Genomic DNA, 26,080 nt, shown 5'->3' with positions numbered 1-26,080 from the left:
TCATAGATTAATATGTTGAACATTTAATGAATATACTACTTTGTGTTGTATTTAGATGTACTGGCTAGACAGAGGACAATAACAATTGACTCATATTGTCAAATTTAGCATGTACCTTAGGAACTTAAGAAGCCCATACTTTTTAGGCAAAATTTGGCTGAATCTATTGACTTTGGCTGACTGTCTAAGGCATAGGTCTCCAAACTGCGGCCCTCCAGCTATTTTAAAACCACAATTCCCATCATGCCACGACAGCTAAAGCTTTGGATTTGGCTTTCCGGGCATGATGAGAAATTTAGTATTGCAACAGCTGGAGGGCCACAGTTTGGAGATCCATTGTCTAAGATATATGGGGCCTCATGATTCTCCACTGACAGGTTGTCAGTAAAGAGAACAGTTGGCATATTGGATTTTCACCTGTCCACTGTTTTCTTCTTGAAGGGTTGAGTAGCTACCAGAGCTGTCTAGCTACGGCTTAGCCTCCCCTCTTTATAGAGAGCACATGAATGTTATCAGCAATGATAACTGTTGGTTGACAGTGATTGAAAATGCATTACTAAACATAGGAAAAAGATGTAATTTGAATGGGGTCTAAATAGTAAGCTGGTCCAAAGTTGCCCATACACTTTATACTAAAGTTGGCTGAACGTCTTATGTGTATGGAGAAGATGGGAGAGATAAAGATTGCCTGAGGCTCCTTTAGCTACATGGTTTGAAAACACAAACCTATATCTTGTGTTTATCTAAAAGAAAGTAAAACAACCCCTTATGAGGCAATAACATTTTTCTCATCATAATAAAAAAACATATTGCCTGAGAATAAGTACTGTACCTGGACATAAGAACCATCTCCGGCATTTAATACATGAAATCAGTAAAATTATATCATCCAAGAAAGGCATGTAAGATTACCCATCACAACATTACTTTGGCAGAGAATCTCAGTCTCACTGCTCTTACTGTAAAAATTCCTTCTATGCTGATGGCGAAACCTTTTTTCCTCTAGACGTAGAGAGCAGATGCCCCTTTGTTAGGTCCAGTCTTGGGTATGAATAGAGCTTAGGATTCTCACACACGCAGCCTTTAGGTTATAATAATAATAATAATGCTTTTATTTGTATAGCGCAGCACTTTACATAGTTTCGCCAATTATTGCTCCCTGTCCCCGATAGGGCTCACAATTAACTGCATTTCAACCGAACGATTATCGTTCAGATTCGAACGATTTAACGATAATCTGAACGATAATCGTCCGGTGGAATAGGGCCCTTAGAGCTTTATCCAAGTTCTGCAGCCCCAGCTAATCAAATACCGAACGTTCGGGTCCGGATCGACTCGAACCCGAACACGGTTCGCTCATCTATACTCACAATCTAAATCCACGGAGAGAACATACAAACTCTTTGCAGATGTTGCCCTTGGTGGGATTTGAACCCAGGACCCCAGCACTGCAAGGCTACAGTGCTGACCACTGAGCCACCGTGCTGACCATAGCTACAGAACCCCAATATTGCTGATCTATCAGGATTGCCCCTTTGTACACACTATTGTAGGTCTCTGTTCTCATTTCTAAGGTTGCCACAACAGGATAAATGTTTGGAAACATCAAGCCATAAAACTAAACCAAATGAAAATGTCAAAACGCAGCTAATATCTTAAGCTTGGCAAAGGAAAAAAATGTATTAATCATAATTTTTTTTCTTTGTTTGTCCCCAAAATTTTATGGATTTAATTAGATTCCCTTTTGGCTCCATGATTTAAGCTGGTAAAAAACATCTGGTGTGTATTTTGTCAATCTGGGCTGCCTTAAAGTTTTTGGCCTTTTTGAGTGTGTTACTTTGGAGACGAGGCTTTAAATATTCCATTGGGCATTCTTTTCATCCTCCACCATTGTCTTGGTTCTTTACACTTGAGCTTGTGTGTAATCCACATTTCCAGTATCAGCAGCTAATTACTCTCCCCTGAGACTTATTACACTAAACTCACACTTCTTAGTATGGTTACATAACTCTAACTACTGGAGACTTATAAGTCAAATGCATAAGGAAAGGCAATGTTGGTTAGGATGATTTGACTAATTTGCACATTTTTCTTGATCATAACATGAGTGACTTACTGGCTAACCTGTTTTCATTGTTCTCTGTCAGCACTGTTCCAGGCTGGTTTTCGCCAAGCCAAGTCATGTTTGACAGTCTCGTTGGTAGAAATACATTATCTAGCTATTACAGACTCTTACAGACTTTTTTTTCAAACAAAGTTTCCAAGTGACCTGTTTGGTCTGTAGTAACAAAGTTGGCCATATATATAAGGGGATTTTTCATAATGATTTCATTTGTTTATTAATCATAGGGGCCTACTGCATGTAATAGAAATCTAAATTAGCTTGGTGTATCTAAATTAGAGTTGGTGTAGGTTTCTGAGGTTGCCTTGTATGTAAGTACCCAAACATACACCATATGGACAAAATTATTGGGACACTTAGACATTACAACTACAGGAACTTTTACGACATCACATTCAATATCAATAATATCAAGTTGTTCCCCCTCTGCAGGTATAACAGCTTCCAGAGGGACTAATAATAGCCGCTGTTTCTTCTATAGGGTAAAGATAATCTATTTTGTTTAACCGTTGTCCAACTAAAGAAGTTTGTGCAAAAAGGTGGATTAATAGATTGGTCCCTGTTAGTTATCCAGCGCTTCAAAAGCATGGCCACTTTCTTCCAAAGACACTACCACTCTTGTCCTTAACTTGAGCGGGGTTTTGCTGCTCAGTTCTATTGAAGTGAATGGAGCTTAATTGCAAACAACATCTGAACTGGAGACAAGAGTCATGTTGTCTATGAAAGAAAGTGGTCATGTTTTTGTAGCAGTGGATAACCCCTTTACTGTATCATAAGTAGACTTGTTCTGTTATGATGGTCAATAGAAACATCAAGAAATGTAAGGTCAAGGTTCTAAAAAGTTTTACGAGAAGGGCAGGACTACCAAGGGCCATTCCTCAGATGCTTTTATAATTATCTAAGATGTTCCCGTGTATCCCAAGCGCCTGTTGGCTGCATTCTATTTACTCTCCAGTGCAACTTATCCCAAACCATCTTTATTGGGTTGGGGGTCAAGTGACCGTAAAGGTGAAAGCCTTCAGAACTCCACTTTGATAAATAGTTCTTGACGCAGCCTGTAAGGTGTTTTCTGGGTCATTGGCCTTTTGAAAGCAAACTCATGAACCAAGTCAGATGAGAGAACATGTGACTTTAGACTAACCGTGTCACTAATAAAACACCCCCACACCACCCACACTGCTTACTCCAAGACTTGATATTAGGAATAACACAATTGCTTTCTTTTAGCCTTCATCATTAACTTTGCCACCTAGCGGTGCCTATACACATTCAATCTTGATCAGAGAGAAGAAAGCGGGGACACTCACCAAATGTAGCAAAATGTAAGTTTCTCTTTATTCCAAAACCAGGCACCACATGAGATCGGTGGACGAGCAATAGGCAACAGCTGTTTCGCATGTCACAGCGTGCTTTGTCACAGCCCTAAACGTCATCACGTCATACCGTCTTTTTATACATCAACATACAATTCATTAGCATAATTAGAAAAGACTAACATATCCAAAGACCCTCAATAGAGGAAAAAACGTAAAAACATCTATGCACAGTGCAACATTACTTTTAGATGAAACAATGTTATATACTAAATGGTAAAGCAATTTTATATCCATTTTTCACCAACAGGTACCGTGAATTACTGACCGATCATTTAGACCTAAAGGGCCAAGTGCCTACATCCGCAGAATGAGGTCTGTCTCTCTCTGCAACAATCTGACGTCACGGTTGCCTCCTCCTTGTGGCAGCTTCACCTGTGTCAAACTCATAAAGCATAATTCAGAGGTATTCCCCGCATGGACTGTACGCATGTGTGTGATTAATCGAGGGCATCCTTTGCCTGTTTTTACAGATCTCACATGTTCGGAAAAATGTACATACATAGGTCTTTTTGTCTTTCCTAAGTAGTAGAAACCGCATGTGCAGATCAGTGCATATATTACATATGTAGTGTGACAAGTTATAAAGTCCCTCACCTCACAAGAAAGACCTCCCAGAGTAACATATTGAAAGTCATTTAATTGGGCACAATATTGGCAATGATGGCATTTAAAATTACCCATCTTGTTACTAGTTCTTCCCAACCATGTTTTTTTCCTGTCCTAGGCCTCCTTATCCCTAAATCTACCCCTCACTATTTCATCCCTCAGGTTACGGCATCTACGGAGCGCTATTAGGGGGCACTGTGCAGCAAGATCTACTAGTGCACTATCCTCCTCCAATAGGTGCCAATGTTTATAGATGGCTGACTTGATTACGGAATTCATGGGGGTATGTTTAAACGTAAAGACAAATCTTGTTGCGTTTTTTTGTTTTTTATCCCGATGTTGTCATAGTAAGGTGGCACGGGTAAGACTACGGGCTTTTAACCTAGCGATATTGATTATTTCCTGTGTGTAACCGGGTTCCAATAGACGTATACTAAGTGCCTCTGCCTGAGATTCAAAAGACTGGTCAGTATTATTAATCCGACGCAATCAGATGAACTGAACATATGGTACCGCATGCTTAATGTGAACAGGGTGATAACTCTTATAATTCAGTAACATATTGGTGGCCGTCGGTTTCCGATATCCACTGATATGCAATTCACTATTGACTACTTCTAGTTGTACATCAAGGAAGTGTAATTTAGTGCCACCGAACTCAGACATAAAAGACATGTTAAAATCATTCTCATTAATATAATGCATGAATTGCTGGAATTCACATTCTGACCCAGACCATATAATGAGTATATCATCTATATACCTAGTGAACAATGCTATCTTAGAAATAAAAATATTCCGGTCATTAAAAAATTATTCATCCTCCCACTCCGCCAAAAATAAATTTGCGAAAGTAGGGGCGACCAGCGTCCCCATCGCCGTTCCAGCCCGCTGACAGTACCACTGTTCAGCTAACTGGAAGGCATTATGATTGAGGACAAAAGATAACATTTCACAGATATATTGGACGTACACTCCATCCACATTACCCGACTTGAGCAATCGACGGTGTACAGCCTGTACATCTGCATCCTGGGGGATGCGGGTGTACAGGCTCTTAACGTCAATGCTAGCAAGTGAGTAACCGACATGTTGGTCGAGGCTGCCAGTTAAAGACCTTACCCAGGTCATAGTCTTGCTTGTCACAGAGGAATTTGTTCCTCTTACGTTCTTTAATTTCTCCTTGTGCTGGAACCACTTTCTTTTCAATGCGCTTCAAAACTGCAGCATATTGTGCCTCTGTGAGGCGTGTCTTAAGTACAGTTTTAGATCTCATTAGCTCTTCCGTGACCACAGCATACTCTTTTTTCAGTCCTATGCAAAATCAGCTTGGTTAAATTGAGAGCATGATTGAGGTGAAGTTGGTGCCATGCATCTTTAAATTCTTGGTCATCATGAAATTGTGAGATCTCTTTATACACCCGCAGACCGCGAGGGGCACTGTCACTTTTCACATATGATGCAAGCGTCTTTTTTGTCCAAAATAGTTTTACCTCTTTTTCTGCAAGGTTGACAGTCCGGAATTCAAGTGCCCAACATTTGAAGTTCATCCTTAATATTGCATTGTGCAAAACACTCGTCCACATTCTCACGTCCCGATGCCAGTGGATGAAGATCCTGAGCGGTCAAATTAGCAGGGTTTGCACCTGGAACTTCCATCAAGGTCTCTGCAGATTCCATCTGGTGTGCTCTGAGGTCAAAGAATCAGCTCCGATCACAGTCCAAACACAGATAGACACCTCGGCACTCCCATACGTCTGAACATGACCATGGACTGGTGTATCCCCATGCACCGCTTGGGACCGCAGCTACTTGTGGTGCTCACCCGCATATGGTAAACAAACTTTCATGTAATCTTGATCAGAGAGAAGAAAGTGGGGACACTCACCAAATGTAGCAAAATGTAAGTTTCTCTATAACCCTATACACATTCAATAGCTGCCAGCTGAACACCTATTCAGCTGAAAGCTGTTCCTACTTAACCCCATAAACAAGCACCTTATGTTTAGCATGTGTGCGTTTTCAGTGGGGACAAGGTAGCAAGGCTTCCATATACTTTATAATAAACTTGACCAAACCTGCTGCTCGCGATGAATTAAGCTGTCAGTAAAAAGTGTATAGAGCCTCCCGATTCTGCACCAACAGATGATGTTGCATGAAAGAAAGATTGAGCATGATGGATTTTCACTGCCTGATCCCTTTTTTCTCAGATAGAATGTGGTGATGGCTTCCCTCTCCCCTCCCGATAGGGAACATGTAAATGTTTAGCCACATCCAAAGAGAGAACGATTATTCGGCAGACCACGAACGTGTATCAGCATCTTTAGAGAACTCTTGGAATGGCTTAACTCCAGGTAGCACACAGGATTAGTGCTAAAGTTCAGAAAGTCTGATCATTTATGGCCCTGGCAGTCAGTCCTGCCAAAATCGGCTGGATTGGCTGATCTTTCTTCATGTGTATGGGGACTTAACATTGTTTTTTGATATTTGTATCAGCGGTAGACTTGGAAAGGTTATAGATGTTGGATATGCGATGGCTGAATATTATAGCTTTAAATCTACTCCATATACATGCATTCTCACTCAGCTGAGCAAGTATGTTTTTTTCACTGTGGATAGTGAGACAGGTCATCGCAGGACAATTTCTTTGTTTAGGGGGGTTAAAATTAGGGATAAGCGAACCGGCCGAAGGTTCGGGTTCATATGAACCTGAACTATCGGCTTCTGATTCCCGCTGTCTGCCCGCTCCGTGTGGATACAGGCTGAGGACCGCCTAGAAAACTGGGATACAGCCTATCGCTATGGCTGTATCCCAGTTTTCCAGGGGGTCCTCAAGGTTGTATCCACCCTCTCCACAGAGCCGGAATCAGAAGCCGATAGTTCAGGTTCATACGAACCCGAACCTCGACCGGATCGCTCATCCCTAGTTAAAATACAATATGGCTTACTTTTTGGAATTGGAAATACTTTTTCCCGTTAAGTTACATACACTTTACAATCCGGGTTTGATTGACAATCTAAAGTCACCTCCTAGAAGGTCCAAGGAGGACCGGTAGGAGCTTTTGCTGTAATTCACTCTTGACTCGACTTTCCACAGTCCACATTCTCTGCACTCTTGTGAAATGCTTTTTCTTTTTTGACCAAGGTCCAGTGAATTCCTTGGTCTAACATTAATCTAATGGTGTCGTGTTGGAGTTGGGATTGTGCATGGGAGTCATTAACCTAGGGTTTTGTTTGCTATGTTTTCTTTCATTGGTTTTACACAGAAACCGTCTGTTTGTGCAACGATTTCTGGGTGTAACTTTGGGTTTTGCTTGGCATCTGCATTGAGTAATTGCAGCTTTAACAACTTAAGGTCTGACCTCCTAGTGACCCCCGACTTGATAAGTCAGCACCTCAAGGTGTTAACACACATTTTATTGCATAACTGGACACTTCAAAGACTCGGAAGGACCTCACTGTAAGACAGACTTGAGAGAATTACTCCAAGCCACGCATATAGTACAGAGTGATCTGTTGCAGATTTCAGCATATGGAGCATTGTTCCCTGTGGCCCCTCAACCTTCTACTTGATGTGTATTGTTTGCATTAAGGAACACTCACTTTTAAATATATGGCATGTCCTGATCTTCAAGCACAGGTCTAGGTCAAGTTTGCATGTGTTTTAGCATCATTCCTAAAAATAAAAATAAAAACTTTGTTTTGTTTTTTTTAAATTTCAAATAAAATTTTATTTTATAATATAGTTTTCAAATGATTTATGAGGAATAGGTAGTGCTCACCTGCGCTTTAGTACACACCTGCGAATAAGCTAGGACAGAATTTTCCCAGGAGAAGGAACCCATCTGTGGACAGCTGTTCCAATGAATGGCCTATAAGGCTCCACACACTTTATGGTGCTCTCCTTAGAAACATGACCCCTTTGGTCCTCAGACACAGGACTTTCTGTAGCCAGCACCCTGTATGTATTGAAAAGGGGCAAGAACATCTAAAGATGGATCCCTTCTGCTCCTTGGTAAGTTCTGGCCTGTTTATGTACTGAAGATTTCCAATCCCTTCTCAACTAATGTAGTATAGTTATGGCAGTACAATTACATTGGGTGAAGTAGAATGAAATAGGCTTTGGAGCCGGGCCTGTATCATACCCAGGAGGTGCCTGCCACTATATGCAGATTAGTAATGACTGACACTGGAGATTGCCTTTAAAATCTTAAAGAAAACCCCTCCTCTATTAAAAATTAAAATCACACCCCTTTTTGCAATTTTCTAATAAAAAAAAATGTAAAAAATAAAAAATGATCACACTCATGATCCTGCATAAACATGAAAGAATACCAAAGTCCAAAATTGGTGAGTCTGGTCACTTCGCATTGAAGAGAAGAATTGAATGATAACAAGTGATAAAAAGACCCATCTGTGCTATTGTAGTACCAATAAAAATTACAGATAACCTTGCAAAAAATGGGCCCCCACACAGCTACGTAGGTGAAAATTTTAAAAGAATTATGGTGGACACAACATGGCATTTAGAACATTTCTATTGTTTTTAGTTTGTTTTTTGTTTTCATTATTTTTATTTCTAGTAAACCTAAACAAAAACTACTTGGTATTGTTAGGTTCTACTAACATGCCGAGTAAATTTAGCATGTCTTTTTATTATTATTGTCACCACAATGTGCATTACTTAGTTTTTTTTTTAGAAATATTTATTATGTTATTGAAATAAATTATATGCTTAAAGAATGGGCGCAACAAAAGTACAACTGTTCCATCCAAAAAATAAAAATAAAAACTATACGGCTGTCAATGGAAAAATTTAAATGTTATATGTCTTAGAAATCGAGGCGGAAGAGAACATGACTCAAAAGTTGAAATTCATAGGGTTGGAAAGTGTTAAAGGGGGTAGTGCCATATCAACTAACATACTTACACTTGTAGGACTCACACACGGAAGCTGCTGAAAATCCTCCCTGCCTGGTCCACATGGTCTCGACTCCTCTGTCCTCCCCCTCCCTTCTGAGACCAAAGTCACATGAACTTAGTCTCTTCTGTTGCCTAGCAAGCTGTAACACCTTATCTCTAACCCCGCCCACCACTGACATCACACCAATGCGTGAGCATCTAGCGAAGGGGCAGGGAAACAACAGAACAATGACATCCTCCAGAGCAATATAGCTGAAATGAAACAGTTTTTTTTTATCTCTCTCTCTCTCTCTCTCTCTCTCTAATCTATCTATGTAGATGCATATGTGACCCAAGGTAAGCTTGTCTGTCAGTGTCATGGGTTAATTGATCCCCTCTGTCTGGCAGTTAGAGAATGCCAGTTGTGCGAGCACACAACATTGCTAGTTGTCCAGCAGTGAGAGAGTTAACAACAATCAGGAAGGGATCTACAGCTCTCTCTCTCTCTCTCTTTAATATATATAATATGTGGTCACCCACTATTCACTTGCATTGACATTGAACAGTAATTTAACTACAACAACCTTAACCATTGAGGAGTCTATAGCAATAACACATAGCATACATACATTGACCTAGAAAGTAAGCTCAAATCTAGAGACTAGAGATAAGTGAACCTAGAGCGTGCTCGAGTCGATCCAAACCCGAACTTTCGGCATTTTATTAGCGGGGGCTGCTGAAGTTGGATAAAGCCCTAAGGCTATCGCTCATCTCTACTAGAGACCCCTGAACTATAAGCATAGTCCTTGCCAGGAGGAGGCAATGTGCTCTGGCTGTAAGATTTAGATTAATTAATATTGTAGTTTTAATAATTTATAGGTTTGTATTAGGGATAAGCAAACCGAACCGTAACAAACCAGATTCGTTACGAACTTTGCAAAAAGTTCGGTTCGTCACCAAACCGAACTTTGAGAAAGTTCGTAACGAATCTATGGGAACAAGTATTCGATTTTTGAAAAACATCTATTAGACCACTTTGAGGTCTCAGTTGGACGGCTGTATTATGTAGCACTTGGTAAACAGGGTGCCTTATAGTGTCACAGCAGCCTGCTTGTACCACCCTGTGTATTTCTGTATGACGTAGCACTGGATGAACACACATACTTTTTTTTTTTTTTTTAGATTGAGCAGTCTAGCATGTATCAGCAGCACAAAGCACTTGGTCAGCAGAGTGCTCGCACTACCCTTTGTAGATTTGCTACTACATATTTGAATGAAAACAGCCAGTAACTTTGTTTGCTTTCAATAAATGGAAACACCCAGTAGCCTTAATTGTTGTCAATGAATGGAAACACCCAGTAGCCTTTGCTGTCAATTAATGGAAACACCCAGTGTCCTTGTTTGCTGTCACTGAATGCAAACACCCAGTAACCTTGTTTGCTGTCACTGATTGAAAACACTCTGTAGCCTTGTTTGCTGTCACTGAATGGAAACACACAGTAACCTTGCTTGCTGTCACTGAATGCAAACACCCAGTAACCTTGTTTGCTGTCAATGATTGGAAACACCCAGTACTCTTGTTTGCTGTCAATGAATGGAAACACAGTGTCCTTGTTTTCTGCAATGAATGAAAACACCCAGTACTCTTGTTTACTGTCAATGAATGGAAACACCCAGTAGCCTTGTTTGCTGTCACCAATTTCGGGATGCTTCATATGCTACCTCTGTTTTAATGATTCACTGTGTGATCACTGCCATGCTGTTGCCCAGAATTTGGCGTAGTGGTGCGATTAGGCAGCCTCATAGGCATCCATGCATTCTTCCCCTCCTGTCCCATATGCATCCAGGTGTTGGCATCATTTCCTGAGGTTTCATTGTGCACTTGGTGACCACCAATTCGTCGAATATTGATTTCTAGGTCCCAAGGATTTTTCTCCCATAGACTATAATGGGATTCGATATTCGTTCGAATAGTCGAATATCTGGAGCTATTTGAATCTAATCCAATCAAATCGAATATTTCACTATTCACTCATCTCTAATAACCAGGTAATTCACCTGTATAACATCGACTTGTGACTTTATTACCGGCGATTTTGTGGTGTCAGATGCTTCCCCTGCTGTCCCAGTTGCATTCCAGTGGTGTTGGCATCATTTGCTGAGGTGTCATTGTGGACTTGGTGACCTCCATGTGGTCGAATAGATGTTTTTCAAAAATCTAATACTTGTTCCCATAGACTTTAATGGGATCGAATATTCGAATATCAGGAGATATGCGTACGAATATAGAATATTCAAATATTTTACTATTCGCTCATCACTATTAGCAAGGTTCGTTTAAGGTTCGATTTGTACAAATCCGAACTTCACGAAAGTTCGCCGGATCGAACCGAACCGAACTTTTCAAAAGTTCGCTCATCCCTAGTTTGTATTTTGCTTGTATTTTAGGATAATTGTTTTTTTAAAGAGTAAAATATTTACCTCTCAAAGGAATTGTGAGCGCTAATAGCACAGTTATATCTAATCTAGTACAGTATATCTTAAACATGCTTTGGTATAGCTTAAAGGGGAACTGTTAACAGGTTATACGAATCCAACCTGATGATAGCTCCCTATTGCCCAGGAGACACTGAGGATGAAGGTATGTCTCTTATCCTCATCCTTGGCGCCGTTTCTGTGCACTTAGTTGTTTAACCATCGGTTTTGTAACACAAAAGAACTGGCTTTCCCAATAGCGACAATCTAGGCCCCAGACGGCCTGCTCCATTGACTATCATTAGCAGGGATGAGCTGGCCTGAGGCACATTGGCACTATGGGGTGGGGCAATGCACCAGACAGCAAAGTAGATGACTAAGTGCACAGGAACGGCACCGAGGATGAAGATAAGAGACATACCTTCACCATTAAAGGGTCTATGCAGGAAAAAGGTCACAAATGCAGTGAAGGAGCAGCAGTAGTCATTGGAGGCCAGTGGAGGTCCAGCAATAGTCATTTGAGGCCAGTACAGGAGCAGCAGTAGTAAACATGGAGGCCTGGCAGGAGCAGCAGTAGCCAACATGGAGGCCAGGCAGGATCAGCAGTAGCCAACATGGAGGGCAGGCAGGATCAGCAGTAGCCAACATGGAGGCCAGGCAGGAGCAACAGTAGCCAACATTGAGGCCAGGCAGGAGCAACAATAGCCAACATGGAGGGCAGGCAGGAGCAACAGTAGCCAACATGGAGGGCAGGCAGGAGCAACAGTAGCCAACATGGAGGGCAGGCAGGATCAGCAGTAGCCAACATGGAAGCCAGGCAGGAGCAGCAGTACGCAGCATGGTGGCCAGGCAAGAGCAACAGTAGCCAACATGGAGGGCAGGCAGGGGCAACAGTAGTCAACATGGAGGGCAGGCAGGATCAGCAGTAGCCAACATGGAGGCCAGGCAGGAGCAACAGTAGTCAACATGGAGGGCAGGCAGGATCAGCAGTAGCCAACATGGAGGCCAGGCAGGAGCAACAGTAGCCAACATGGAAGGCAGGCAGGAGCAACAGTAGCCAACATGGAGGGCAGACAGGATCAGCAGTAGCCAACATAGAAGCCAGGCAGGAGCAGCAGTACACAGCATGGAGGCCAGGCAGGAGCAACAGTAGTCAACATGGAGGGCAGGCAGGATCAGCAGTAGCCAACATGGAGGCCAGGCAGGAGCAACAGTAGTCAACATGGAGGGCAGGCAGGATCAGCAGTAGCCAACATGGAGGCCAGGCAGGAGCAACAGTAGTCAACATGGAGGCCAGGCAGGATCAGCAGTAGCCAACATGGAGGCCAGGAAGGAGCAACAGTAGTCAACATGGAGGCCAAGCAGGAGCAGCAGTAGCCAACATGGAGGCCAGTGAAGGCTCATCAGTAGTCCACATGGGTGCCAGTTAAGGCCCAGCAGTAGCCGACATGGAGGCCATTACAGGAGCAGCAGTAGTCAACATGGATGCCAGTTAAGGCACATCAGTAACCAACATGGAGCCAAGGGACAGAGCAACAGTAGTCAACATGGAGGCCAGGCAGGAGCAACAGTAGCCAACATGGAGGCCAGTTAAGGCCCAGCAGTAGCCAATTATGAGGCCAGTGAAGGCACAGCAGTAGTCAACATGGATGACCAGTTAAGGCACAGCAGTAATCAACATGGAGGCAAGTACAGGAGCAGCAGTAGTCAACATGGAGGCAAGGGCAGGCACAGCAGTAGTCAATATGGATGCCAGTTAAGGCCCAGCAGTAGCCAATTTGGAGTCCAGTGAAGGCACAGCAGTAGCCAACATAGATGCCAGTTAAGGCAAAGCAGTAGCCAACATGGAGGAAAGGGCAGGCACAGCAGTAGTCAAGATGGAGGCCAGTGAAGGCCCAGCAGTAGCCGATATGGAGGCCAGTGAAGGCCTAGCAGTAGCCAATATGGAGGCCAGTGAAGGCTCAGCAGTAGCCAATATGGAGGCCAGTGAAGGCCCAGCAGTAGCCCAGATGGAGGCCAGGGCAGGAGTAGCAGTTGTAATGGGGTGACATGAGCAGCAGAAGCAGAATAATTAGGTCCATGGAAAGGCGAGAGGTAGCAGGGCAGCAGGAATGGTGGAATGACCAGTAAGGTCTAGTTCACATATAGGCCATAATAAATGCAGAAAAGGTCCTACATCTTGGTGCCAACAGGACCAAATCCTACTCTGTTGTATCAGGAGCAGTTGTCACAAAGTCCTTATCTATCCATGTGGCGTTCATTTTGATGAAAGTCAGACACTCCACACTATCACAGGACAATCTGGTTCTCCTGGGACTGACAATATGACCTGCTGCGCTGAAAACTCGCTCGGATGACACACTGCTGGCCGCACAGGAGAGTATGTCCAAAGCAAATTCAGTGAGTTGTGGCCAGACATCTAATTTTCCCACCCAGTAGTCCAGGGGTTCCGGCACGTTAGGTGGCAACGTAGAGTCCAAAAACACCTGGACTTGCTGTTTGAGGTGTGTCGCCATGTCCTGCTGCTGTGCGGATGCTCCTGTTACCCCGGCCTGTGGCTGCATGAAAGCGTGCATCATGGACATCAGGCTCAGACTGGTGCCGCTGCTCATGCCACCCAAGCTGCTAGAGGAGGATGTGGAGGAGGCAGTGCTGCTGGTGTGGCCCTGGTGGGAATGTCGTGAATGAGAGCGCCGTGTTCCAAAGGCTGCCACTAACTGTGCACCCAGCTTCTCTCTATAATAATTCATTTTTTCCTCCCGTTGGGAAGGGTGGATGAATTCACATAGCTTTTTGCGATACCGTGGGTCTAGTAGTTTGGCCAGCCAGAACTCATCCTGTTGACGAATCCTTTGCAAGCGTGGGTCAGCCCGAAAGCATATCAACATGCGCTTAGCCATTTCCACCAGGGAGTGGGAAGGAGTCCCTGCCTCCGTCTCCACAGCATACTGCCAATGGGTACTGCCTCCATCCTCCTCATAGCCTTGCATATCCTCCTCTGGCCCCCCTCTGGTCTGGCAGGAAGGCTTATCTCCTTCTCCTCCACCCGTATCCCCTAAGAGTTCCTGTAAGTTTAGGTCCTCCTCCTCAACTTCCTCTCCCTCCTCTTCCGCCAAGCCTTCCTCCAGCGACCCAAGCTGCGACAGTGGCAAGACCTCTTCCCCCTCGCATCAGCATCAGCTCCAGTACATGAAGCATGGGTATGATGGCGCTCAGTCCTGTGTCTTGCCCACTGACCAGAAAGGTGGCCTCCTCAAAGGGTCGTAGCAAGCGGCAGGTGTCACGCATGATCGGCCACTGGCCGAGCTCCAGGTTACACAGGGGAGTCGCCGTGTCCGCCTGCATCAAGAGGAAATCAGTCAAGGCCTTCCTCTGCTCATAGAGCCGGTCCAGCATGTGGAGGGTGGATTTCCACCGCGTGGCTACATCGCAAATGAGACGATGGTTGGGAAGACCATTCCTCCGCTGCAGGTCGAGGAGGAGGATGTGGTGAGAGCGACTTGAATGGCTGAAATGGTTACACAGCTTTCGAGCCATTGACAGCACAGTCTGTAAATGGGATGAAGACTTTAGAAAGTGTGTAACTATTAGGTTTAAAACATGTGCCATACATGGGGCGTGCCTCATACCTCCTCGTGCAGTGCGGAGAGAATGTTGTTCCCATTGTCACTCACCACGGTCCCAACTTTAAGATGGCGTGGAGTCAGCCACGAGAGGATTCCGTCTCAAGCAGGCGGTGCAGCTCTTGCCCTGTGTGTCTCCTATCACCCAGACAGGCTAGATACAGCACAGCGTGACACCTCCGTGCTACACCCAAGTGGCACAAGGGAGGAACACTGGCGGTTGAGGAGGTTTTGGACCTACTGGAGGAGGTGGAGGAGGACTGCGACACAGGAACCCTGCTGTGACAAAGGGGTGGTGTCATCGCCCCTCCCTGGCCAAGTTGCTGGGGGTCCGCCGGTCATATTACATTTACCTACTGAGCAGTAATGGACATATACACTGCCCATTGACAGCTGCGGGATTGCTGGGTACACATGTCTGCCTCCGGTATAGGGACTCCATGATGCCAGGCTGCCTACTGCTAGCAACGCAGGGGCCACCAGCCAAAGAAGGGAGTGATGCCACACGCCCTTTCACAGAGGAGGTCTGACTCTGTGAAAGGCCCCCTGACTACTGCTGCTTCTTGCTGCTGTTGACCGCTGGTCTGCCTGGGCCTGCTGTGACCCACTATCACCCCGTTTCTCCCAGACGCAAAGGTGGTGGCGCTTCATATGGGCAGCCATGGCGCTGGTGCCAGGATGGCAACTCTTGCCTCTTTTAATGCGCCTGTCCCACAGGCGACAGATGACCACATAGGTATCCTCCGGGCACTTTTTAAAAAACTGCCACACAGGCGAGGTGTACCGGCAGGCTGCGAGGATGGGCGGGCGCTGCCGATACTAGGACCTGCAGTGGAGGAGGTTTCCCTAGTGGTCTTCTGCTTGTCCCGGCTACGCTTCCGACTTGTTAGTTGACTACTGCTGCCTGTCTGCTTTCTATTTGTGGCGGGCCTGCTGGCGGACGGATTCCCGGTTGACGAATCCGTCGAATAAGCCAAATCCTGCCGTGGATCCCATGTAACATCCAATGTAGCATCATCCTGTTCCAGAATGATGCTATCATCCTCATCAGGCTCCTGCCGGGCCCTCTATCGTCTACTGCCTACTGCTCTCCTGCCAGGCCTAACATGGGCCTGCTCTGAAATCGCCTCCGACACAGCTATGCCCTGCACTTGATTGTCCCCTGTCTCTTCCTCCACATGCTCATCGTCATCAAAGAGCAGTTCACTGCTCATAGACGCCAACAGTTCCCTTGCAGGCGGCAGGTCAAAAGTTAGCGGGATGTTGCTGAGGATGTCAGATAAAGGACATGGGGGAATTGCTGCGTGCCCGTGCCATGTCAGGGTCGTGTCTGAGGTACCCACAGATACCTGGCTGGCTGTCTCACTACTCATCCTTGTGGACGTTGAAGTGTGAGCCAGCCACTCCAGGACTGTGGAATTAGATGTGTGGACACGACCCTGGTGTGACAAAGGAAGCTCAGGCCTGCCACTGGACCCTCTTCCTGCGCTACTTCCTCTTCTGCCCCTTGAGCCAGACTCTTTGCCCTGCCCTCTGCCTGAAATGCTTTGTGAGGTTTCCTGCTGCCGCTGTGCCATGACTTTATATTCAAGTTCTGATTGACACACTTGGTAGATGAGAACAGTATTTTCTGTAATATACAGTGTAGGACTTGTGTGTGTGTGTGTGTGTATATATATATATATATATATATATATATATATATATATATATATATATACACTCACCGGCCACTTTATTAGGTACACCTGTCCAACTGCACGTTACCACTTAATTTCTAATCAGCCACTCACATGGCGGCATTTAGGCATGTAGGCATGGTCAAGACAATCTCCTGCAGTTCAAACCAAGCATCAGTATGGGGAAGAAAGGTGATTTGAGTGCCTTTTGAACGTGGCATGGTTGTTGGTGCAAGAAGGGCTGGTCTGAGTATTTCAGAAACTGCTGATCTACTGGGATTTTCATGTACAACCATCTCTAGGGTTTACAGAGAATGGTCCGAAAAAGAAAAAACATCCAGTGAGCGGCAGTTCTGTGGGCGGAGATGCCTTGTTGATGCCAGAGGTCAGAGGAGAATGGGCAGACTGGTTCGAGCTGATAGAAAGGCAACAGTGAATCAAATAGCCAACCGTTACAACCAAGGTAGGCAGAAGAGCATCTCTGAACGCACAGTATGTCGAACTTTGAGGCAGATGGGCTACAGAAGCAGAAGACCACACCGGTAACACTCCTTTCAGCTAAGAACAGGAAACTGAGGCTACAATTTGCTCAAGCTCATCGAAATTGGACAGTAGAAGATTGGAAAAACGTTGCCTGGTCTGATGAGTCTCGATTTCTGCTGCGACATTCGGATGGTAGGGTCAGAATTTGGCGTCAACAACATGAAAGTATGGATCCATCCTGCCTTGTATTAACGGTTCAGGCTGGTGGTGGTGGTGTCATGGTGTGGGGAATATTTTCTTGGCACTCTTTGGGCCCCTTGGTACCAATTGAGCAACGCCACAGCCTACCTGAGTATTGTTGCTGACCATGTCCATCCCTTTATGACCACAATGTACCCAACATCTGATGGCTACTTTCAGCAGGATAATGCGCCATGTCATAAAGCTAGAATAATCTCAGACTGGTTTCTTGAACATGACAATGAGTTCACTGTACTCAAATGGCCTCCACAGTCACCAGATCTCAATCCAATAGAGCATCTTTGGGATGTGGTGGAACGGGAGATTCGCATCATGGATGTGCAGCCGACAAATCTGCTGCAACTGTGTGATGCCATCATGTCAATATGGACCAAAATCTCTGAGGAATGCTTCCAGCACCTTGTTGAATCTATGCCACAAAGAATTCAGGCAGTTCTGAAGGCAAAAGGGGGTCCAACCCGTTACTAGCATGGTGTACCTAATAAAGTGGCCGGTGAGTGTATGTGTATGTGTATATATATATATATATATATATATATATATATATATATATATATATATATATATATATATATAGGACATGTGATATATAGGACAAATTTAGAAGTTGTCTATGTATATAGCACTTTTTTTAAAGACTTTTATGATATACACCTGCCAGGGCTGTGGAGTCGGTAAGCCGCAGCTCCACCTCCGACTCCTGAATTTTATCAGGACCGACTCCTGAATTTTATCAGGACCGACTCCGAATCCTGCTCCTTCATAAATCGCCAGTCATATACCAGGGGATTTATTTATCACGCTGGCTCAGCAGCTTCTCCCTAATGTATTACATGATCCTGGGGCGACTTCTGAAACATACAAAGAAAGCTTCTCCTGTGTGTGCAGTGGATGCAGCCAGTCTCCAGCCTCCATGTCATGAACTACTCACAACTAGACTAGATGGAGCAGGTGGTCTTTTCCTGCTGACAGTCTTCTATGTTTCTAACTAAATATTCACCATACTTAAAAAGAACACTGCTAACAATGCCAGATACCTGTAATATAGAGGTCAGCCATAGTGGTATAGAGAGGGGTCACACACAGTGATATAGAGAGAGGTCACACATAGTGATATAGAAAGTCACGGTGGGGGCACGCAATAGCACGCACACACACACAGCCTGCTGCAGCCATAGCATACACACACACACACCCAGACAGCCTGCTGCAGCCATAGCACACACACACAGCCTGCTGCACCCATTTCACACACACACACACACAGCCTGCTGCAGCCATATCACACACACAGCTTGCTGCAGCCATAGCGCACACCACACACACACAGCCTGCTGTGGCCATAGCACACATACACACAGCTTGCTGCAGCCATAGTGTGCACACACACACACACACACAGCTTGCTGCAACCATAGCACACATACACACAGCCTGCTGCAGCCATAGCACACACACACACACACACACAGCCTGCTGTAGTCATAGCACACACACAGCCTACTGCTGCCATAGAACACTGAAGAAAAACACACAATCTTCTCCCAGAGAGAAAACACCACACTGAGGACAGAAGTTACACCTACACTACTTTTGTCTTCTCCTCCTCCTCTATATTACACAGGATATCTTCATATTACACTGCTGCTCATATACAGTCATCCAGCATTCAGGAAGAGAACAGCACAGATCTCCCCCCACACAATGGACTCTTCCAGCTCAGAAACAAACTGCCAAATAGTGACCGGCAACTTTTCCATGACCACCCTTATGTAATAGGGCCAGTGTCCTATTAGAATGTTGCTCATAATATATATTCATGAGCAAAACTTGTAAAATTCATATTAAAATTTAATTCTACATTTTTTTAAAGATTTTTTTTAAAGCTGGAGTCGGTACATTTTTTTCCGACTCCAGCCAAAGCTAGCTCCGACTCCACAGCCCTGACACCTGCACCAGTTATTTTTCTCTCTCAGGATAAGATGGATGTGATATACACACTATCTGAAGGGTCCAAGTATAGAAATTGTATATGTATAGCCCTTTTTTTAAAGATATTCTGCTATACACCTGCACCAGGTATTTTTGTCTCCGAGGATAAGTCGGATGTGATATACACACTATCAGAAGGGTCCAAGTATAGAAATTGTGTGTGTGTCTCTCTCTCTCTCTCTCTCTCTCTCTCTCTCTCTCTCTCTATATATATATATATATATATATATATATATATATAGATAGATAGCCCTTTTTTTAAGATATTCTGCTATACACCTGCACCAGGTATTTTTGTCTCTCAGGATAAGTCGGATGTGATATACACACTATCAGAAGTATAGGACTTGTATATCTGTACAGCACGTTTTTGTTCCGTGCACCCTTTGCTGTCCTATGCCTAATCTATCTATCTTTCGCCCTCTCTATATTTCTCTCTCAATCACTAGATGTTTCTCCTCTCCACTTTCCTAATCTTTCCTTTCCTACAATATCTTCTCAGTAGTCTTTAGTGCACAGCAGCAGCACCAGCAGCTATTTGTCACTGACGAGCTCTGTGCACTGCTAACAGTATGCTTCCTCTCTCTCTCTCTCTTTCTTTCTCTCTATACACACTGCATGGTGCGGTCATGTGACCGCTCCTCTTAAAGCAATACTGACGTCACACAGGGGGTGGGCTAGTGCAAGATCCCTGCTGATTGGATGTGTACCGGGCATCATGGGAAAGCGCTTTTCCCGCCTGGAACACTTCCTGCTTGCTAGAATGGCAGATTCCAAAAATCCGAATCCGATCGTACTCGGATTTTTGGAAAAATCCGAACCGGATCCCATACCAGCTGAAACGGTTCGCTCATCTCTAATAACTACCAAGGATAAACTGGGTCACACAACTGCAAAAAAACTTTCAAATTAGCTGGTGTCAGAAAGTAGTAAAGATTTGTAATTTATTTCTGTTTGAAAATCTCAAGTCTTTCCGTATTTGCCCTACAGGAAGTGGTTTATTCTTACCATGGCTGCAACGGCACAACACAATTGATTGAGCAGTGGGGCACACAAATGGTCCCTGCATTGTTTGTGCAGCCATTTAACTACATTTTATCAGACGCTCATCTCCTGTTTACACAGGAAGATGTGTAGCCAGTAATAAAGGCTTTTTAGGGCTGCACAAAAAATGGGATCCGTCGATGAGAGGGCGTTTCACTTCTCCTCAGCTGGTTGTTACACTTTTACATGGGTCAATTGTTGGCCAAATTAGCATTTCTAGCTACGCTCGTTGCCTTTAGTCCCTGATTTTGATTGACAATGCTATGTTGTCCTTCAAGTGATGAAATCTTGCACAAGTCAAGACAAACCCGAGATAGTGGCCCATCTTCTCTATGGAACCTTTGAAAGCTGCATTTGACCCTCAGACCACACTTGGATCTGTATCCTGGGGATTATTTTGGCCAGCTAGTTGGATCCTGTAGCCCAGAGTATAGGCTTATTATTAGCCCAGAAGAGGCCAAAGTATAGTGTAGGTTCCATCCTGTGTATGAGGCCACCTTACTGTGGTGGGATGGTACACACTATTTGCAAATGGTATGCCAAGAGCCTCATTATTTATTTGAATATTTTAGTGATTTTCTTATTTTTATTGGGTTTATGTCTTGCCATTTGACAGTCAGCGTTTTATTTGTGTGTGTGTTCATCTCCTGGAAGGAACGGTCTAGTGTTTTTGACTGTTCACTGACAATAATGAGCCCTTAAAAATGGGAAATGTTTCATAAGAGGACTTTCTTACAATGAATTTTACGGCATGTGTCCTATAATAAAGTGGAGTTAATCATCCTTCCTGCCGTCTGCTACCTTGTGAAATTTTTTATAGACACTTCTGACATGCTTTTAGTTGACCTTTGTCTTTTATCCTCACCATTGAAGTTTTTTTCTCATGCTATCCCAGACCTCTTTTCTAAGAGAGTTGATATGTCTAAAACAGTCAAATTTACATTAGCTGTTCTACTACTTTTAAGGTGATAGGCATACTTACTGTGCTGAAACAGTCCGTTCTATACTAGAAACACCATAAGAAATTTTTTTTTTGTCACTAGTGGTAAAAACGATAGTTAAGGGAACCTGCCCCTGCTGTTATGCTGCCCGAACCACGTTGAGCAGGAAAATTTACATGGCTATCCTAAATTTGTCGGTGGCGGTTTGACTTAACCCCTTAGGGACCAAGCCTATTTGAACCTTAATGACCAGGCTCATTTTTCAAAATCTGACCTGTCTCACTTTATGCGCTTTTAGCTCAGTGATGCTTTAACGTATGCTAGCGATTCTGAGATTGTTTTTTTCGGAACATATGGTACTTTATGTTAGTGGCAAAATTTGGTTACTGTCTTGTGTGTTTTTTTGTGAAAAACATCAAAATATCATGAAAAATTTGCACTTTACAAACTTTGAAATTCTTTGCTTCTAAAAAAAAGAAAGTCACATGACCTAAATTAGTTACTAAGTTATATTAACAATATGTTCTCTTTATTCTGATTTAATTTCGTAAACATTTTTAGGGTGTTATGGGGCTTAGACATGTATCAGCAAATTATAAAATTTTCATGAAATTTCCAAAACTGATTTTTTTTTTAGGGACCAGTTCTTTTTTTTTTAAGTGGATTTAGGAGGCTTGTATACGTGAAACACCTATAAGTGGCCCCATTTTGAAAACTACACACCTTAAAGAATTAATCTAGGGGTATAATGAGCATTTTGACCCTACAGTGAGAAAAGTATTCACCATTAGGCCGTAAAAAAATGGAAAATAGACATTTTCCAACAATATATTTGTTTAGATTGAAGTATCTCATTTTCACAAGCAACATGAGAGAAAACTCACCCCAATATATGTAACCCTGGTTCTCCTAGTACAACGGTACAACGGTATCCCATATGTTGACATAAACCACTGTATGGGCGCACAACAGGTCTCAGAAGGGAAGGAGCGCCAATTAGCATTTTCAGTGCAGATTTTTCTGAAGAAGTCAGGTGAGCGCCAGGTGCGTTTGCAGTGCCCCTGTAGTGTCAGCAGAATAGAAACCCCCCAAAAGTCATCCCTCAGCAGGGCAGCTTTTATCAGTACCTCTGCTCTGGAGGGAGCTCAGCAGGAGCGGAAGATGATTTACAAGAAAGTGCTAAAGATGTAACTCTGCCTGCGGCTTTCTTCTGGGAGCAGGCCATGTACTCCATTATATGCCTATAAGTGGGCATATAATGGAGGTATATGTCAGGTGTGTTGCTGACATATACCTACAATGGATGGCCTTAAAGGGGTTATCCAGCGCTACAAAAACATGGCCACTTTTCCCTCTACTGTTGTCTCCAGGTGTGGTTTGCAATTAAGCTCCATTTACTTTAATGGAACTGAGCTTCAAAACCCCACCCAATCTGGAGACAACAGTAGGGGGAAAGTGGCCATGTTTTTGTAGCGCTGGATAACCCCTTTAATGGGGTAATGCAGCACTACAAAAATATGGCCACTTTCTCCCAGAGACAGCACCACTCTAGTCTCCAGCTTGGGTGGGGTTTTGCTGCTCAGTTTCATTAAAGTGAACGGAGCTTAAAGTGACTGTACCACCAGGCCCAGGCTGAAGCACTGGAGGCGGGCCGACCCACCCTTAGTGGAAAGAAACTCCAGCCCCTCCATGACGTGACTCCATTAGAATCAGTGGAACCCTATCATAGAGGGGCTATGGTTTCCTCCCACTAAGGGTGGGTCGGCCCGCCTCCAGTGCTTCAGCCTGGGCCTGGTGGTACAGTCACTTTAATTCCAAACAGCACCTGAACTGGAGACAAAGAGTCATGTTGTCTGAAAGAAAGTGGCCATGTTTTTGTAGCACTGGATAACCCCTTTAATCCAATGTGAATAGGGCCTGATTACCTCTCCATCCAGTGACCTGACTTGTGAGTGCTTCAGAAATAAATGAAAGAAGGGTAGTTATTTCTGTCAATTCCAATAGACATTATAAGTTAGTAATTGTTCAAAGATTTGTTCTATAGTACCCAAGCAGCAGAGTTCTCTTAGGTAGGTGAGTATGATGTAATGCTAAGGAAGTTGTGGTGGTGGGGTGGATAGGGGATGCTGAACAATTGAAAACCTTTGGGGGATGATGTGATCATCCTATAGACATCCGGTTGTCACCTATATGATCTACCTATAGACACTGCTAATTGGAATCAGCAAATGAATGGATTGAAGATGTTAACTCTAGCATTGAGTACCCACCACAGAAGTTTTCCTTTCCGACATAAAACTATCTGATGGCTTTTTTTCTATCTTACTTTCAAAATATGGTAAACAGTTTTTTTTGTTTTTTCTTTTTTAGGCCGTCAGCTCAGTTGTTGGAAGATTTGTGGTTCATCCTGTGGAACTTTTCAGCCATACAATTGGAAGGAGCCTCCGCAACATCATGAGGGAGATCCCCAGCCAATGGCAGCTGCCTGTCTTTCTCCTGTTTCCGCTCACTTTCATCAGTGTTCTGATCACAGCCCTCAGCAAGAAGAAGAATGCCATCTGTCACCAGGCCAGGGTCTCCACTAGGGCTAGCTCCACCAAGACTGCCCTTGTGTCTAAGACTTAAGTTTTTTTTCTGCCTTCCTGCCTTGGACCTTTAGTTTGTCCCCGTTTTAAATTGATCAATGCTTTGTCGTCTTTTAAGTGATGGAATCTTGCACAAGTCAAAACCAACCTAAAATAGTGCCCTCACTTCTCTATGGAACCTCTAAAAGCTGCATTTACCTTTGGGCCCTAATATACATGCACACTTGGTTCTCGCCTACCTTGTTTTACCAGCTGGTCCTAGATGAAGACTAACTTTGCTCAGGGCTATGATGGTGGTGACCTTGTCTATTGGAAACTGTTTATTGGCTAACATAGGCCTTAATCTATGAAGTTCACCTCATAGAAGGAACGGTCTAGTGTTTTTTACTCTTTACTGACAATAGTGAGCCCTCATAAATGGGGAATGTTTCATAACAGGACTTTGTTGCAATGAATTTTACTGCAAATCTTCTATAATAAAATGGAATTAATCATCCTTATGCCATCTGCTACCCTCAGACACTGGTAATTGGAGTCTGCAAATGAATGGATTAAAGGGGAACTTCAGGTAGAGGTTAAAAAAATGAATGGTGAATCACTCAGGGGATTGGGGGATCCAGCCAAGCCTCCTGTGACATCACCCCCTGCCCCCTGTCTGCATCATCAGCCTGTGCTCAGCAAACACACACAATGGGAGACAGAGGCATGGAATATTTGTCTCCTAAGGTGGGATAGCAGAAGGAGCAGGAGACAATGTGGATTTGCACAGGGGCCATTTTTTTTCACTTCCTGGATTTCTATCAGCTACCAGTGTGGCAGAACCGTACAGATACAGGAATACATTGTATAGACACATCTATATAACTTTTAATGTACTTTTAATATAAAATAAATTTTCCTTATGTGGAGTTCCCCTTTAAATATGTTGAGTCTAGCAACAAGATGTAGGTTTGTTGCAATTCCAATGGTTTCCATCATGTCTGAGAAACAAAAATTAGGTCTTCTTAGATGGACATCCTTCTCTGTGTCAAAAGCACCTGGATGGACCCTTTTTTTTCTGCATTTTCAATGGCCAGCTTGAATATTCTTTTTATTAGAAAGTACCCATAGCAAGAAGACATCACTAGTGTGCATGCCCTGAAATATTTTGCATATGGCTGCTCTCATGTCTAGAACTTCATTTTTTTCTCCTTCTAAAATAATCTAAAGAGTTGTAGAAACTGCAATGCATAAAATTAAAGGTGAATTATGGTGTAACTGTAATTTCAGAAAATGTTTAAAGGGGTAGTGCGGCGCTAAGAAATTATTCACAAAATAGCACACATTACAAAGTTATACAACTTTGTAATGTATGTTATGTATGTGAATGGCCCCCTTCCCCGTGTTCCCCGACTCCACCCGTGGACCCGGAAGTGTAGTGCATTATACATACCTGATACGTGTCGACCCCCGTTCGCCGTCTTCTGACAGTAATGTAATCTTTGGGAGGCTGGCTGACACGCTCCTGCCGTCCCTCATGCCGACCCCCCTCTGCCGCGTCATAACTGTGCTCAGCCGCGATTGGCGATTGAGAACAGCTGATGACGCGGCACACGCCATCAGCTGCCGCGATTGTGGCTGAGCACAGTTATGACGGCATGAGGGACGGCAGGAGCGGGTCCATCGGCCTCCCGAAGATTACGTCACTGTCAGAAGACGGGGGTAGACACGTATCAGGTATGTATAATGCACTACACTTCCGGGTCCACGGGCGGGGTCGGGGAAGACGGGGAAGGGGGCCATTCACATACATAACATACATTACAAAGTTGTATAACTTTGTAATGTGTGTTATTTTGTGAATAATTTCTTAGCGCCGCACTACCCCTTTAACATGATAGAGTTTTATTCAGTTAGGATCTGGGTGCTAATCATTAGAACCAGCAGGGAGAAGTGCATGGCTGAGCACTGGTTCTCATGTTTACTAAAGATGGCCTACATAGGAAGTCTAG

The 26,080-nt window shown here is 44.0% G+C and overlaps 1 protein-coding gene across 6 annotated transcripts in view; it reads left to right on the top strand.

Moving 5' to 3' along the window:
* The window catches only part of LOC138772131 (chloride channel CLIC-like protein 1), a 263,133-nt gene extending 237,753 nt beyond the window's left edge, over positions 1 to 25,380 (top strand). For all 6 annotated transcript variants that reach the window (XM_069952300.1, XM_069952294.1, XM_069952295.1 and 3 more), the window contains one exon: positions 23,875 to 25,380. In XM_069952300.1, coding sequence (XP_069808401.1) covers positions 23,875 to 24,129 — 255 coding nt within the window. In that variant the 3' untranslated portion in view covers positions 24,130 to 25,380. The remainder of the gene's footprint in view (positions 1 to 23,874) is intronic.
* Positions 25,381 to 26,080: the final 700 nt, after the last annotated feature.

This window comes from Dendropsophus ebraccatus, chromosome 14 (genome assembly GCF_027789765.1).
Source record: "Dendropsophus ebraccatus isolate aDenEbr1 chromosome 14, aDenEbr1.pat, whole genome shotgun sequence".
NCBI lineage: Eukaryota > Metazoa > Chordata > Amphibia > Anura > Hylidae > Dendropsophus > Dendropsophus ebraccatus.
The sequence above is the reverse complement of the archived record's forward strand: the minus strand, read 5'-3'. Positions and strand labels throughout refer to the sequence as shown.